Here is a 16003-nt window from a genome sequence, read left to right as displayed (position 1 = left end):
GTTATGTCCGCAATGTCGGAGAATACAAAAATAAGAACACAACAATTTGTGTTTAGCTTGCCACACTTGATGTTATATACTTTAGATAATTTGATTCAATTTTATAAAACTGGCTATGCATAAAACTACTTAATAAACATGTACAATTATTCCCACAATGTAAAACTTGAACATATCCGTCAACGAATCACGGATATGTTCAATTTGCCGTCTTGCAAGAAAAGCGTTCCAAAACCAATGCAGAAAATTCATAAGATCCCGCCAGTCACAACCCTTTTTGGAAGAAGATTACATGAGAAACAAAATACAGAGTAATCCCTTTCGTAGTTTCAAAAACAAACCTTAAAAATAACACACAAAAATCAAGTTTTTGGTTTTTTTATCATAAAATTTGTACTTTGCCGCTATGCGTAAAAAACAATATCGCTCAGATGGGGACCTATGGCAGCAGTCGATTCTGAAAAGATAATTTTCACAGACTTTATTGCACATTTCGAGTGGTATCTCAACCACAATTAGACGAATGTTATTTTTCAAATGCTCCAAAGTGGCAGGCTTGTCACCATAAACACGATCTTTTGCGAAGCCCCACGAGAAAAAATTCCAACGGTGTCAATCGCATGATCTTGGTGGCCAATTGACAATACCAAAACGCGAAATTACGCCAATCCAAGTTCTCGAGCAATAGATCAAAAACCACTCGTGTTGTGCAGCTTGCCACCCTGTCTAACTGAAACCACAAATCCATATCTTCAATTGCAGGCCAAAAAAAATCATTGTGATTTCGAAACTACGAAATGGATGACGCTGTTCAAGCAAACAAACAAAATCGTATTAGTCGGCTTGTTTCCTGAAACAAGCCGATAAGAGCTTGACGTTTGTGATGTGAGCAATTGGAATTTCGAACATAACACACGTTGCATGCATTAGGAATGCATTTGATTCGCCTGCTGCAGTTTCAGCCAAGAGCTTGAATACCGTGTTCACACACTGCACATGTGAAATTAAAATTTGAAAACAGCTGCCATTTCCTTTACAAACCCAGGACAAGCCGACATGTGCTGCGGGCTCGCAACTGATTCTCCGAACAGCGTCCCTATTCACTGGTTAAGTGTACACTGAGTTCCTTTTTTGTTTTAATTGTTTCTTTTCCTTTTATTGTTCCTATTCACTTATTCAACGTAACACACTGATAATACTTTAACGCTGGCGTGAAGTATTGAAGAGCTTTTGAGAACTCGAAACACATGAAAAATATTGGGTTCAATCAGCCATTTACTTTACCCGCCGTAGTTTCCACTAAGATCTTCAATGTCAACACGAAAAGATTATTTGTGGCGAATTTACTCACACGGCCTTCCAGCAGCACGTAAATGCAAGTAGCAGAACATTCACAAAAATATAGAAAACTTGATGTTAAAAGTGAAAATATATACAATTCTTTACACAAAGCAAACCCAGATCAACTTATGCTGAGGATTCGCGGCTTAATGATTTTCCGAGCAGCGTCCTTATTCACTGGCTCAATGAATACTGACTTCCTCTAGTTCTTTATAAAAAAGAATAACTCGAATTCACTCATTCATCTTAAAGTGATCGCATTTAATTAAATGAATAATGATTAAAATGTATTGTTTAAGGAAAAGGATAATTATTTTCATATCTGTATTATTTTACGGAAGAGATTTATAACTCTAGTTAGTATAATTTTCCCAATTTTAAATCGAAAATATTTCATAGGGTCGAATGTCTCTTCGCGCCTCTCTAATACAAAGTCGCTACAGGGCACCACTATCAAATTGTACTTCTTGCTCAGGAAAAATAGTTTTCTATATACATATTGTGTTTCTAACCGCATACATTCAATAGTTAATATCTGGATGAGATGGAAGTAGCTTCATATTAAAAAGCTCTCAAATTATAATAACATCAACACCATCCAAAACCAGTTAGTTATCATCCAATACAAAAACGACTCCTAACGCTACTGCTGGCTATAGTCATGCTGTCTAGCGATCAGGATACCAACAACGCCAACTCTCAGCAGGATGCAAGCGAACAACGAGGTTTTATACGGCGGCCTGGGATCAATATTGCGTCTATTGTGGCTGGTCCGCCGTCGCAGGATCCTCCACTTCATGCTGAGCAGGAGGAACGATACTGCTGGGTTTGCTTTGCCACAGAAGAGGATGATCGGTTAGCTCCTTGGGTTGAACCGTGCAATTGTCGCGGTGCCACAAAGTGGGTTCATCAGTCGTGCTTGCTGCGATGGATCGACGAAAAGCAAAAGGGCAATCCTTTCAAAAACATCAACTGTCCACAATGCCAGACGGAGTACATTATCATCCTGCCGTCTATGGGTAGCTTTGCGGCGTTTCTTGAGCGTCTGGACACTTTCGCGAAACGCTTGAGTCCTTGTTTGGCTGCTGGTGTGATTGCCTGTTCTGTCTACTGGTCGGCTCTGACGTTCGGTGCCGTGACGGTGTTGCAATCGACAGGCTACGAGAAAGGTCTATCATTGCTGGGGGAAGCTGAACCGTACGCATTAATGCTATGCCTACCCACGATACCGGTTGCCCTTATTCTCGGACGCATGTTTCGTTGGGAAGATATTGTTCTACGGTTTTTGCAAAAACGCCAGTTTCGGGACCGTCAGTATCCCATTATCTCGCTGATACTGCCAGTGAAGTAAGTCTCACAACGCAGAACTTATGTGTTGCTGTGCAAGAAGTACTTTAAAACAAGACGTGGTTATCTCTTTAATTTTGCAGCAACGAACCGACTCCTGGCAATCCGTTACCGGCACCCCTTCCTCTTAGCACGATCAACACTTCGGACCCACTCTCGGTGACTCGTATCTTCTGCGGTGCGCTCATCCTGCCAACTGTTTCGGCAATCGTTGGTAACATGTTTTTCTCGTCGGTGAAGAATGACTTACGCCGCACCATACTCGGTGGGTTCGCATTCGTGGCGGTCAAAGGAGTTCTGAAGATGTACTATCACCAAAAAAAGTACAATCGAGCCACTCGGCGCTACATTCTGGATTACACAACTGAAAACGTTCGGAAATATGTGGCGCGTACAAATAATCATTCGACAGCGGTGGCTGCCGAACGGACGGTAGAACAGCAGCAACAGCAAGCAGAGCCACAAGAAAACGAGGAACGAGAATCGCCAATGATGCCATCGTCAACCGTGCCGAATGCCACTGGCGCACCCTAACATCGTGTGATATTTACGTGCATCAAACGCTGCAGTTAGTTTACTTTTTCTTAAATTTATTGCACTGCAGTGGATCGCCGAAAATGATATGCAACTTTTGGTACTCTTTCCCATTAACTGAAGTAATGATATTGTTAACTATTCTGTTAATAAACAGGCATTGATTCATAACTCTTTCCCTTATTTGCCTAGAAGCTATTGCTAAACTTCTGCATTAGTTGTACATCGGATTACGCATTAATTGTTGCAATTGTTTTAAAATTATCACACTAAAACACTATAGTTCACGTAGAAGTTGCATCTCGTATCAGTCGTACGTTGTATGTCGTATTAGAAGAATAGTGTGGTAGAGGAGGTTTAATTTTTAATTCATGATGCTCCTGCAAAGCCCGGTCATACTACTAGCTAATAATTGCACTTGTACCATCAACTACACCCGTAATAACACTAAGTTATCGATGAGTAAGCTATCATTTACGGAAACTTACCTTACCAACAGTCTTTGCTGATAGCTATTAGTGATCGGGAATCGTACAAGAGTCTGCATGTTCATCGCAATTGGGAAATGTGACGTATAGGGCATCAGTGACGTCTTCCGGTAGGCAGGCGCAAAACTGTACGGCACGCTTCTCATCGCTGCCCGCAGCTGGGAGAACTTTCCGTGGACGGCCCACCCATTGACGGTCCCGGCCCGTACCACTACGATTAGTACACCAAACGCGCGTTCCATGTTGCACTTTCCATTCGACGTTACAGGAAGGATATTTGGGGCCATCTCTGGTTGCTTGCACAGACTTCGTAGCCCGCGCCCGAACATCATGCAAATAAGCGGTCTCTCTTCCTCCATCGTCAAAGTAGCGACCCCTTATTTTGCCCAGGTATGGATAAGTTTTGTCGTAGAACTCTTTCCACGTAAACAGTTGCTGCAATTCATCGTCGGTCAGTGCGGATACATCGCTCAAACTATCATTGTACTGCTCAAACTCGCCGGTAATGAACGCCCTGGATGCGTCGTGACCTAACAATTGTAAAATTTCCTTTCGTTGAAATTATGCAGCGAATTATCCACCCATGGTTCGCATGGCGACATTTACCTACAAACATGTGATACGCTTCACCAGGACCATAGTGTTTAGCGCCCTTGCTAACGTCGTAAACATGACCTAAGATCGCGAGGTATAGCTCCTCGTTGAACTGTCCATTGTAGCGCTGTAACTCAGACTCGCTAAACAAATGGTTTGCGCAGATCTGTGTCTTGACCCGATAGTTGAAGTACTGTGAAAACTGCGCATAATTCTGGGTAAGTAACGAAATACACACGCATGCAAGGGTCACTACCAGAATGTGGAGGAATAGAGTTCTACTGAAAGTCATTGAGTTCTCTCAGGTTTCTTTATACAGAAAAGCTACAGGTATAGGCAATGAGTAAATGATAGTTAGGAGCGCAATATCAATATTCCAGATTCGAACGATTCTGCTTCAAATGGTGAAAACTGTAGTCAAACAAAAAGTTAGTTGCCTACTACTAGCGCCGCACCTCTCGTACATAAAGTACAAGTAATGCCAAGTCGTGGAAACTCTGTTCTTAAAGGCCCGTCGACACGCTACGATATATCTGAACGATGCCTTGTTTCAGACCAATCGTAGCCAAGGTGGAGCGTCTACACGCCACGATGCATCGTTGCGATTTGCAATGACAGCCATGGAAGTAACACTGTATTTAACACGTATTTACATATAGCTCTATACTAATACTAGGAACGTTCGCAAGCCGCGGATGTAGGCGTATAGACAGTCTCGGCTCCGCTATATAGCTGTCAGTCAGTTGCCATTCCGCTCTTGCTCTGTCCAAGGAACAAACGGTTATCACAGGCAAACAAACTGGGTTAACAGCAAACGGTTAACGTAGTGTTCGCCTAATAAGTTGTGCGAACGTGGACAACTTATCCTGTTGCAGCTGTATCAGCATTTGCAGCAGCAGCTGCAGCTGCAGCTGCAGCTTCAGCCTCTCGACGCTGCTCTACGCGCCACGCCTGTTGAAGTTGCTGCGTTACGGCTCGGCAAGCCCGGGCAAAGCGCTGCCAGCAATCCGGGCTCCGCAGCATCTCACTCGCCAGGTTGTCCGGCGTGAGGGGGGTGTGGCCGTCATCCGCCAGCAGCTCCGCTCTCTCCCGCTGGAACCGTGAGCAGTGGAACATAGCATGCTCCGCTGACTCCGCGGCACCAGGGCACCAGGTGCAGTCAGGGGATCGTGCGAACGTCTTCATGTGCAGATAATCTCGGAAGAAGCCGTGTCCCGAGAGCACCTGGGACAGATGGAAGTCCACACTTCCATGTTTCCTGCTGACCCAGCGCGTGACGTCCGGGATGACTCGGCGGGCCCAGCGCTGGTACCGGCTGGCGTCCGGTGTAAGATCCTCGGCCGTCCACTGCTCTTGCCACTGGCTGATGGTGCGCAAACGCTCTCTCTTGCGCAGGGCCGTCGCGTGCGGAGGGGGATGGGTGTCCTCCGGTTGCTGCCCAATCGCTAGCCTTCGTCGCCCTATGCAGCGTTCATCCTTCTGCAGGAGCAGTACGATGGGCGTCATGCTGGCGAGGACCGTGGCCACACTGTAGGAGGCTGAGCGAAATGTGCTCGCTACACCATGCGCCAGTGTACGCTGCATCCCGTTCAGGCGCCGCTGGTTGCTCAGTACTTCGAGGCCGGATGGTCGCTGCGCCCATAGCGGAGCTCCATACCGGGCGATCGAGATCAAGTCGGGCATCAGAGCCCGCAGTACTCGCGTTACTCGGTTGGCTCGTTCCACCACGTACTCTATGTGCGGCCTCCAGCTCAGATGGTCGTGCAGCTGTATCCTGAGGTACCGGATCGTCTGTTTCGATTGGCAGGTGACCTCGCCACCGACGTTGACGCTCGTGTGCTGCCGTCCCCCTCTGTGGCTGCTGATGACGAGGACCTCCGTCTTCTCTCGGGCAAGAGAGAGAGAGTTCTCCTCCAGCCATCCCTGCACTAGCCGCACGGATTCCTCGGCGACCTCTTTGGCTTTCTCCACGTTGGCGGCCCGCACGATGAGCGCCAGGTCGTCCGCAAAGCCGACACTCCGCACACCCTCTGGAAGTGTCAGCGACAAGACACCGTCGTACATCACATTCCAGAGGGTCGGTCCAAGGATTGAACCCTGCAGTGTTTTCAGCCCGCGGTTGGTTTCGTACAGCAGGGTGCGACCTGCGAAGTAGCTGCCCAGCACACGCAGTAGCTCCGGGTGCACCTGCATCTGACGGAGCGCAGCACCTCGACGATCATCCGGGCTGCGTCCAGGGTGCACCGCTGCCTGCGGAAGCCGAACTGTCTCCAAGCGGATCTGCGCTTTAGAACTGGTGGGCTCGACCCTTGGGACCCACACCTAGTGGACACCAATGAGCTGGAAAACGAAACGATCAGACTTGGGTATCAATTATTTTAGGCTAGTAAGGTACGTAAAGGACGTAAAGGATTCCTACGGACGACCTGCGGACGAAGTATGAAACAAGACGACGAAATCAATAAAACAAAAAGATTCTGGGTATTTTTTGCGCAACCGGGAAGATCCACTTATGTGCTTTATTCTATCATATTCAAAAAACAGCAACGAACAAATTAATCAGTAGTAAACTACCTTTAATTATCATACACATGATTCACGTTAAGATAACTTTGCTAGAATGCTTAGCCGAGACGAAGACGAAGGTCCGATATTTTTGTCTTATTTCGGTTCAATAGTAGCCGTTGCCAAATCCACCATCTTCGGGTACTTGACGTTTTTTTTGTCCAACTCGGTTTGCGCCCAAAGAATCAGCTTTAGGATGTTTATCATACGTGGACTAGATTGTTCCTGATGCTCCATTTTTAGAATCGCTGCGTTTAGCTCGCTTGCCACCTTCTGGCGATGTGTCTGATCCAAAAGATCGGCAAATGGGCTATTCTGGGGTTTCTCGAATGCTAACAAGGCAAGTGTTCGTTCCAACTCGTTCAGCACCCCTGGATTGCTTTCGCCAGCCTCGGATATCTGAGTTTGAGCAAAAGTAAGCGCTTCTTCGATTTTACCAGCTCGAATAAGCTCAATCAGATGGAGCTGTTGCAAATGAAAGTACAGATAGCGATCGTTGTCGAGTAATTCCGGATGCAATTGGTTAACAAGATGTGTCGCCTCCTGTATGAAACCATTCTGTACAGCTTTCCTGATCAGGATCCTGTTATCCAATGACCCGAGATCGACTGTCGGAATGACGCCAGATTCTGCTTGAAATTTTTCTGCCGCTTCTTTAAAGCCCTCTGTAACCAAATAATTCATAATCAACTTATTGATATCGTCCTGTTTGAACGGAAACGATTCTAGACGGCTCTGCCACTCTTCCTTCGAGATGCCATCATTCTTATCGTTGCAGCTCATCTTAATTGCGACGTTGATACGGCGACGGAAATACAGACTGCAAGATGAAAAGGTTTCAACAAACAGTTGTACTAAGTTAGCTAGTAACAAATTTTTCTTATGCACAACGCACGAAAGTTTATTGTCGCTTATTTGTTTACCGTGTACTCACGAGCAGGAGAACTCATAAAGTAATCCAAAAACAAAGTCAGGCCAACAAGAAAGTCAGGCCGACTCAATTGCTTAGGGACAGATTCTTCAAAAGACTTGTAAAAAATTACTTCATTCGTTACCAACTAAGCTGCATGGTGTGTTGTACATACGCTGTCATTTTGCAGCAGTGCATGTTGGTGATGGTGAAAGCATTTCTTTACATCGCGAAGCAGATCGTAGAAATCGTTAGTAATATTCAAGCAACTGAGTCGGTCTTAGTTGCAGTTATAGACTTTAACCCAAAAATGTTTGATGTAGTTATCTACTGTCATCACACGCTACAGCATCGGAAGTCTTGATGTCATTTCTCGCACACGGAATATCGGAATGAACTTTCGATATTCCCCCGTATTACGAAACTCAAACGTTTACTCGATCGTTCATTTTGAGTTCATTTTGCTATAGCTTTGTCTTTCTGCCTTCTCTCTTGCTGTATTCTGCTTTCTCTCTCACTGTGTTCACTCTAACGTATGAGTTCTCAATTAGAGTTTCATAATAAGGGGGATTGGCCTTTGAACGAACGTCGAGCAAATCGAATGGCCTTGATTGTTCGGTAATATTCGATGCTTTAGAGAGCCAGGTACTATAGACAATTGCTACGGTACCAATGCTTTAAAAAATACTTTATCCGAAAAAAATGTTCCAGTCTTGTTAATAATTGTGTACAAAATTTGTGAAATATTTTAAAAGTATATGTTACTCGTAGAGTAGTCGGTACGGCTCTTCGTTATACCGCGGCATGCTAGTAAGCAACTTGCTTTCAAAATACCAAACGCCAAACAAGACGTCAACACTTTTTCGATTACGCTACATATTCTCTACTACATTCAAGTGAATCTGTGATGTGTACCTGTAGTATTTGTTACAGTGGACGGAGATTGGATGTGTTATACCGAAACAAAATCAATCATTAGAAGAAAAACTGGATATCCACTACCAAGTAATACCAACAGGGATTTTTATACCCGACCATTAACGTCATTTAAAAAACCTTCTTTGTGAATATTTTTACACGAGATGTTCTAGGTTCTCTTCATTGGTCGCATTCTAAGAAACGGGAAACATCTTTTCACGCCACTGTACTGTAATCGTCATTATTCGGATTTGGCCATTACAACATTCAGATAAGGATTATTTTTCTCATTGTTTCAGTACCGCATAATTTGCAAAGGTAAGCAACGAGTGCGTTAATGGCTGAAATTCCAATTATTTTTTAAACAGGTAGTAAGCACGATAAGCAGGTTGATAATCATTGTTGTCGTATTATAAATGTACCATCTTTTGACACGTGAAATGTCGCTTATTTTTCTGTTTATTTCTAGCTCTCAACAAATATTACAGCACGATTGCCAAAAATGGCTTCCCAAGCAAAAACTAAACAAGAAAAACCCGACTCATCACGCGGTGTATCACGCGTGTTGGAGAAACTGGACGCATCCTTCAAAACGAAAAATTTCTATGAAGCGCACCAGATGTACCACACGCTCTACTTTCGCTACACTGCGCAAGCGAAACACGACGACCTGCTAGATTTGCTCTACGATGGTGCGGTCAAGATGTTGGACCACGGGCAGTATAGTAGTGGCGCCGATCTTGGTTTGCTCATGATAGATACGCTGGAGACTGTGGAAACAACTATTGTACCAGCAGAAAACTGGATGGAGCGGATCAGTGAGATAATTAAGAAAATTAAACCGAGCATCCTAGAGCGAGATACAGTCCTGGTGAGTGTGTTGTGAGTTCACGATTTGAATGTTCTAGTAACTATAACACACCATCTAATATCCTAATAGGAAAAAGCAATCAACTGGAGTGGTATGGTTGCAAAATCACCCAGCGGCCATTCACTGATGCATAAACTCATCGCGCAAATTATGTACAATGAAGACAACATCCCGCAAGCTCGCTATCACATGTCGCTGTCACGCGACGGTTTTAGTTGTGCGTTCCTACTAATAGAACTGAGCCAAACGCAGGGATACGAGGGAGAAGTTGATCTATTCGTGGCTCAAATGGTGCTACAGCAACTCTGCTTAAAAGAGACAGCGGCAGCCACCGAAACCTTTGCAACATACATTCAGTTTCATCCTCGAATAGCGTGTACCGATCCCCCATTCCCCCGGCCACTGTTGAATTTTCTCTTCTTTCTGCTACAAGCGATCGAACATCACGAGCGGAAATACACCATGTTTCGGGTTCTTTGCGACCTGTACCGTCCATCCCTCGACAGAGATCCTTCGTACGAGCGGTATTTACACAAGATTGGTATCACCTTTTTCGGAGCCCGCCAGCAAACACAAATGCGAACGTTCGCATTCGACGAATTGCTGAATCAGTTCTTCCAAGATCTTGGTGCGGATTATGGGGACGAACCATCGAACGGGCGTCGGAACGGAGATGGAAGCGATACCAGCTTGCATGGGGATGTTGATTAGTTAATATTGTATATTGTTTGTATTTGTTTTTTTTTGTCTTGGAAGAACGGCTTAGGCTGTATTTGTACTATTGTATATGCTGCTTACTTTTCTCTTCCCGCTTATCGCGATTGCTTTTTGGAACAACGTTTTTCTGTTTGTTGTACCCCAATCACGACGACGCTTTTGACGCTCTACTACACGGATCATCCATTCTTTCTTCTATAAGCTAGTCTAAAACGAAATACATTCTTTTGCGTGTACTTCAAAACTATTTTTAAGATATTTTCAATTGTTCGATTTGCGTCAAATATGCACCGTTTTGTTGGAAAATTTGATGTCTTTTCAAAGGTAGCTCATCCTGTAGGAATGGCAACAGCTAAGATCCGGGAGGTGCGGTGGGCTGTCCGGGAGGAAGTTTAATCAGTAGAAATCTGGCATGGTTTGCGGGACCCGGCGCGATTGGGGACCAGCCATCTTGTGAGGGGGCCTTCAGCTCCTCACGCAGCGAGAAACCGAAAAGTTTCGTCTCCTGCAAGGGGCGCTGGAAGATTCTTCCTTCCTTAACAATAAAAAGGTAGCTTCAGAACGCCTTTCTCATAAAAGTCTTGGTGTTAATTGGCGAAAAACTCGAGTAATCCATTTTCACAGTCCTGGTTTGATCTCAGGTTTTCATCAGTTATGATGCTTTGTTATGCGCAAATAAGGTGTCAATCGCTTGGTGCAAGGTCCGGACTATACGGTGGATGCATTGGTTTCGAACTCTATTGTTGACACCCTGTAACTCACAAAGGAACAGAACAAACAAAAAACAATGAAAGCATTTTTTTAAGTGTAAAGTATCAGCTTTAAAACGAGACTAATCTTGAAACTGTACGATCGATTCTTCACGAGATATCGATCACAAAAGGCATCTATCGTGAAAATAATGGATTTATTTTTAGACTAGCTTATATCATGCCTCAGCTCCACTTTCTGTTTTTCTACATCCGTTTCCAAAATACCGATTTTGTAGGTTCGTCTCTTTCTGAAGGGCCAGACGAACCGTAAATCCCAGCGTAAAAATGTCTAATCGTATGTGATTCCACGGACTTATAAACGATCTGACGTTAAAGATTAATGTCAAATCGTTTGTTTTCGCATCGCATCGGCCCAGTTTCGTTCTCAACGCAGTACAATACAGTTAATCTTTTCTTATATAGCGGTACTTCAAACGAAGACATATTATTTATGACAACAACCTGAAATTATAATGCATAAAATAAATGGAGCCAAAGGCAAACATGTTATTTTTCTCTCGATTCCCTGTGACAGAATCGTGAATCGGCTACTGTATCACACCATTTGAAACACAACAATTCCATCCACCGTATATGATGTGCCGCAGAACACATAAGAAACATACTTTCTCACCAAGGTTCATGTAATGCAATAGAAGATTTTATTTGATTTATTGTTGCCGCTCTCACGTACATGCTAGCCCCGGATGAGGAATGCCAAACAGTATGGCAAAACCGTCAAACAAGCGATCTTTAGTACGGAGCGAATTTAACATTGAATGATAGAGTATAGCAATGCTGTTAAGATTATGGAGACATTGAGAGAAAGCATGCATCATTCGTCTCTTCAAGAGCATAACAAGAAAAAGCAAGAAAGCGCAAAGCATGCGTGCGTAATAATTACGCATTTGCATGTTTTTTATATGGAACATTCATGATTTGTGTGATTGACCGAATATAATATAATGATCGTCGAAACAGGCGGGTTCATGGTCCATCAACGACTGCTGATATTTCCTGTGTTGTGTTCCCCATTTTCGGAGATTCAGATGCTGCATATTCTCATTGTACGTTACTCGTCCCGTTACTTAGTCGGTACGTACGTTGCAATGATTGCCGACTGCGGCGATAAGGGTATGGCATTGACAGGTACCTTTGTCCTAGAAAATGAGATACATTTTTTACTATTCAGAAATACTTAAGGTAAAAAACTACCTACTTTGCGACAATGTTTGCGACAGCATAATTGTGGCTACTCAGGACGACAGTCAGTTCGCTGCCTATTCCATCTATGCCACTGAAATCTGCCATCTTGGCTTCTTCTTGAGCTAGATTTAGCGCTACTAGGAATCCGGGGTTGCCCGATTTAAGCCTGAAAATGTTCGTGATATGAAGAGCGAGGTGAAAAGTAAGTTGCAGAGCGTGTTCCACAGTTATAATTGTCATGAAATATAACCATTGATAAATACTGTTGCAAACACTTACATATAGCTGCTCGTTAGGGATTATCGGAGTTAGTAATGGATTATACAATATATATACGTTTTCCAATCGCGAAGTTTTTAAAAGAGAATAGTAAAATTGTTATTACAAACACAGAACATTTGTTCCTCCATCAAAATTAAAAACTCGCGAAATGGAACATTTACATTTGAATTACATGAACTCGCAAAATGAGGGTAGGTGAGTTACGTGGTAGCAAAACTTACCGGATGTACGCTAAAGAAGTTAGGTTCGCATCGTTGTACATGCTGAACTGTCCGTGTTGGAACGACGATGAGCCGCGGAACTTTTCCAGCGTTTCGATTGTCTCTTGGGAAACGTTATTAGTAGTGAGCACATCTAATGGTAGCACAGGAACACCCGGTAGTAGGAAGTTAAAAATAGTGTATTCGGATGCGCCAAGGTGCTCCATGGAGGCTCTGTTATAGCGCAGCTGAAGCCAAGGTTTGCCACCGCCATAAGCACTGTAGCTCTTCACTGTACGGTATGCATTCTCGATGTCGTGACGCAGCTTTTTTGTTACATTTGGGCCGGTACCTTCGCGTAGATCGAACTCAATATTGCCGTAAAGGGGTATATCAATAGGTAAAGTTCCATTGACGGCGAACACTTCCGGTCGCAGAATGTCTTCGGTGACCGAAATGAAACCATTTTCGTGAAGCAAACCGTGCACTATACCAGCCAATTCGTGAAACAACTCGCCAAGTCCTTCGCGATAAGTCGTTTCCTTGTGAGTCCAGAAGCCATAGTCGGTGAGCGAAAGAGATTTGTCCGCTTCTTCGATGTTCATGGGCGACTCGTCGCTTCCATCGCGGTTGATGATAAAGTGTTTGGCATTCGCGAGCCGCACTCCACGAACGCCAAGAGAAATAAGGTGCTCGATGGTGAACTTCAGTTTGGTCTTGGCGATCGGCTCGTTTAGTTGTAGGTCGTAGCGATCCGTGCCGAATTGGGATAGAATAGCCTGGCCAGAGGATACGTTCTTCCAAGCTCGGCCCTCCTCAACAATCGACAGCCAGTTCGGTGCTTTCGCAGCATCCCTCCATATGAAAGCATTGCGTGCATCACTCTCAGGACGCTCTATTGCCTCCCGGAAAAGGGGATCATCCTTCGTTACGAAGTTAGGTGTAAGATCGACGATGACTTCGACTTTTCTGGATCTGAAACCGTGGAACCCACAAAACAATAGCATGTCATTGTTTGCTTGTAATATCCAAACAATTAGAAAAATCTGTCGAAGAAACATTCCCGATCAATGATATGATAATCCGCCGTTGCTAATCGATGTATCTATTTCAGTCACTTTTGAAGATAACTTTGCTCTCCGTTGCTAAAGGTGTTTAGTGATATTATGGAATAGTTTCCGGCGTTCCTTTAATCGTTTCACTTTTCAAGCCCATAAACAAGCCCAGGCGATAATATTGGCTAATTTGGCGGGATTTGCTAAATTATGTCCGACAACACGCAAAGATTAGCCTTGCGTCTTGTTTATAGTAATGGAGAAAGTGAGACGAACCGGAAACTGCAAGCGCTTAAAGGTGAACAAACAAGTCTTTGTCAAGGCAAAGACAATCCGAATCGATCTCTGGCCTGCTGCGTGACAACGACGAGCGCCCAACCGACTGCTCTATCACCGGGGGTTGCATTTAATTTGATGTACATCAAAATCATGAAAAATTATGATCTAAGATCTAAGTACTTTAAGATCTTATTTTGAAAAATATGGAAAACGGTGGGAGCCTCTCTATGCTAGGCTACGCAGCTCTCGTGAGATATTACCGGTGTGTGTGTATGTGCGTGTGTATGTGCGCACAACTACAGCAGAAAGGTCCAACCTAGGCAACGTGATGCTGCTTGCGACCCGATGGTGATGAAACACAAAGCATATTGCTCAAGCTTGGACATAAATGCGAGAGAAACCACAGGCGTAACGCCTACTATTATTAAACATCCTTCACGAAACTTGAAGGTCGTTTTCATTGAGCACATACATTCTTTCATAACGGGGACAGCGTAAATCGTAAACGAAACAAACGAACTTACCGGAACGCCGTGACCAGCTGCTCGAGCTTCTCCTTTACCGGAGATGAATCGATGAAGTAAGTTTCGTCTGCCGGTAACTGATAGATTACGCCTTTTGCTCCGTATCGCACGATGTCCTCGATTTGATTTTGGTATTGGCTCTCGTCTATCTCGATCAGTGGTCCCTGTTGCCACCAGGTCAGCGGTACCGGAGCGGCACATTTAGGTGCGTCGTAGATGATGTAAAACGAACCAAGCAGCATTGCCACCCAAAGAGCCCAAAATAATACAAACAGCAGCCAACGGAGGCGCACCCAGAATGGATCGTTCGCGTACCTCATCAATTCCTCCTTCGCCATACCGGAGAACGTTTGCTAGTAATGCAAAGGTAGAAGTTCAAATAATTTGAGAACGTTTTCTAGGAGTGTGTCGGTAGAAGTTAAAAGGACTGGAGTTCAAATGGGCCAAATGTTCCATTTAAAACTACTCGCTTAGGGCTTCTTGGGCAGCCTAAACCGCACTGGCTGATTGTTTCCAACCTACTAACAGTTATAAGCTCGTGTATGGTTTACGAATAGGTGAAATTGCTGTTTAGCGCCAGCCGCATCAGGTGTTAATTGCCATCAAACACTACTTACCTGGCTCTCCAGCTCCAGATCGATGCGAACGCCTCCGTTTTTCGAGGAGATGAATTTCACCTCCACTTCCTTCTGCGCTAGTTTGTCCTTTTCGGATGCCTCCTCGTCGCAGCGGCCAACGGCGGAAGCCCCACTTTCGGCGCCACCGCCATTTAACATTCTTTCCTCCTCGCCCTCCTTGACACTCGCTGCGTTTTCACGTGGCATATTGATGCTATTCTCCTCGTACGCGTCGCTTTTCTTGGTCATAGAGCCTAAACGTACATAGAAGATGCGAACAAGAATGGGAGGAAGTGGAGAAGTAGGAACTTAAATTTCTGCAAACACTCAGGTGTGAATAAATGTGAAGATCAACAACCCATATAGCAACCATGCTCGCCCTTGTGTGTGGCTATAGTTGTCACAGGATTGTCTTGCGAGCAGCAAAAAAGGGGATTGCTATAGAAGCGCGCGAAGGGAACTACGGTACCAGGCGATAATGAAACAACCGCACCCAAATCGTTGTTGCTATTGTAGTTGGTATTAAAAAGACCTTAAGCGTTAGGCTTCATTCGTGCCCAAATCTGGCAAACTTGGAAAGCATGCATAATATACCTACCAAGCCCAGCACTTTGATGGCGATGAATGTCTCCTTCGCTTATCTGTTTATAGCTCTCTTTCGCACGATTGTCTACCCGTAGTGCGTCGATGTCCGATTGCTGTCTAACTCCCTCGATATCGAGCATAGCACTGTTTCTGCTAGTTTCATCCATCGGTAGCGCACCACCTGGGATGGGACTTGGGCTGGTATGACGTAATATGAA

At 44.5% G+C, this 16003-nt stretch overlaps 5 protein-coding genes across 9 annotated transcripts; 2 read left to right on the top strand and 3 right to left on the bottom strand.

Annotated features, from left to right (window-relative positions):
• Positions 1–1821: 1821 nt before the first annotated feature.
• Positions 1822–3406, top strand: LOC128272441 (E3 ubiquitin-protein ligase MARCHF5). Its single transcript, XM_053010255.1, has 2 exons — positions 1822–2688; positions 2772–3406. Exons 1-2 carry the CDS (start codon positions 2003–2005, stop codon positions 3220–3222), a joined length of 1137 nt encoding a protein of 378 aa, XP_052866215.1. The 5' UTR covers positions 1822–2002; the 3' UTR covers positions 3223–3406.
• On the bottom strand, positions 3117–4709 carry LOC128272473 (neuferricin homolog). 2 transcript variants are annotated; one of them, XM_053010301.1, is made up of 3 exons: positions 4561–4709; positions 4317–4506; positions 3117–4240 (listed from the first exon to the last, which is right to left on the bottom strand). In XM_053010301.1, the coding sequence occupies exons 1-3, from the start codon at positions 4594–4596 to the stop codon at positions 3738–3740; spliced, it is 729 nt and encodes a 242-aa protein (XP_052866261.1). In that variant the 5' UTR covers positions 4597–4709; the 3' UTR covers positions 3117–3737. The 2 variants fall into 2 exon arrangements, with proteins under 2 accessions (XP_052866261.1, XP_052866254.1); XM_053010294.1 differs by having other exon boundaries at positions 4317–4709.
• On the top strand, positions 4385–11509 carry LOC128272450 (Golgi to ER traffic protein 4 homolog). Of its 3 annotated transcripts, none has more exons than XM_053010274.1 (4): positions 8690–8784; positions 8862–9015; positions 9167–9568; positions 9638–11509. In XM_053010274.1, the coding sequence occupies exons 3-4, from the start codon at positions 9200–9202 to the stop codon at positions 10277–10279; spliced, it is 1011 nt and encodes a 336-aa protein (XP_052866234.1). In that variant the 5' UTR covers positions 8690–8784; positions 8862–9015; positions 9167–9199; the 3' UTR covers positions 10280–11509. The 3 variants fall into 3 exon arrangements, with proteins under 3 accessions (XP_052866242.1, XP_052866234.1, XP_052866227.1); XM_053010267.1 differs by having other exon boundaries at positions 8717–8784; positions 8871–9015; XM_053010282.1 differs by lacking the exons at positions 8690–8784; positions 8862–9015 and adding an exon at positions 4385–4522.
• Positions 6787–7938, bottom strand: LOC128272489 (glucose-induced degradation protein 8 homolog). Of its 2 annotated transcripts, none has more exons than XM_053010313.1 (2): positions 7793–7938; positions 6787–7689 (listed from the first exon to the last, which is right to left on the bottom strand). In XM_053010313.1, exon 2 carries the CDS (start codon positions 7650–7652, stop codon positions 6966–6968), a length of 687 nt encoding a protein of 228 aa, XP_052866273.1. In that variant the 5' UTR covers positions 7653–7689; positions 7793–7938; the 3' UTR covers positions 6787–6965. The 2 variants fall into 2 exon arrangements, with proteins under 2 accessions (XP_052866273.1, XP_052866281.1); XM_053010321.1 differs by having other exon boundaries at positions 7765–7936.
• Positions 11510–11680: 171 nt separating the features above from the next.
• LOC128279028 (uncharacterized) lies at positions 11681–15966 on the bottom strand. The gene is made up of 6 exons (XM_053017785.1): positions 15799–15966; positions 15201–15454; positions 14584–14936; positions 12747–13700; positions 12257–12409; positions 11681–12197 (listed from the first exon to the last, which is right to left on the bottom strand). Exons 1-6 carry the CDS (start codon positions 15950–15952, stop codon positions 12122–12124), a joined length of 1944 nt encoding a protein of 647 aa, XP_052873745.1. The 5' UTR covers positions 15953–15966; the 3' UTR covers positions 11681–12121.
• Between the last annotated feature and the right edge of the window lie 37 nt (positions 15967–16003).

Source organism: Anopheles cruzii, chromosome X (assembly GCF_943734635.1).
Source record: "Anopheles cruzii chromosome X, idAnoCruzAS_RS32_06, whole genome shotgun sequence".
NCBI classification, from domain to species: Eukaryota; Metazoa; Arthropoda; class Insecta; order Diptera; family Culicidae; genus Anopheles; species Anopheles cruzii.
This window is presented reverse-complemented; position numbering and strand designations above follow the sequence as displayed.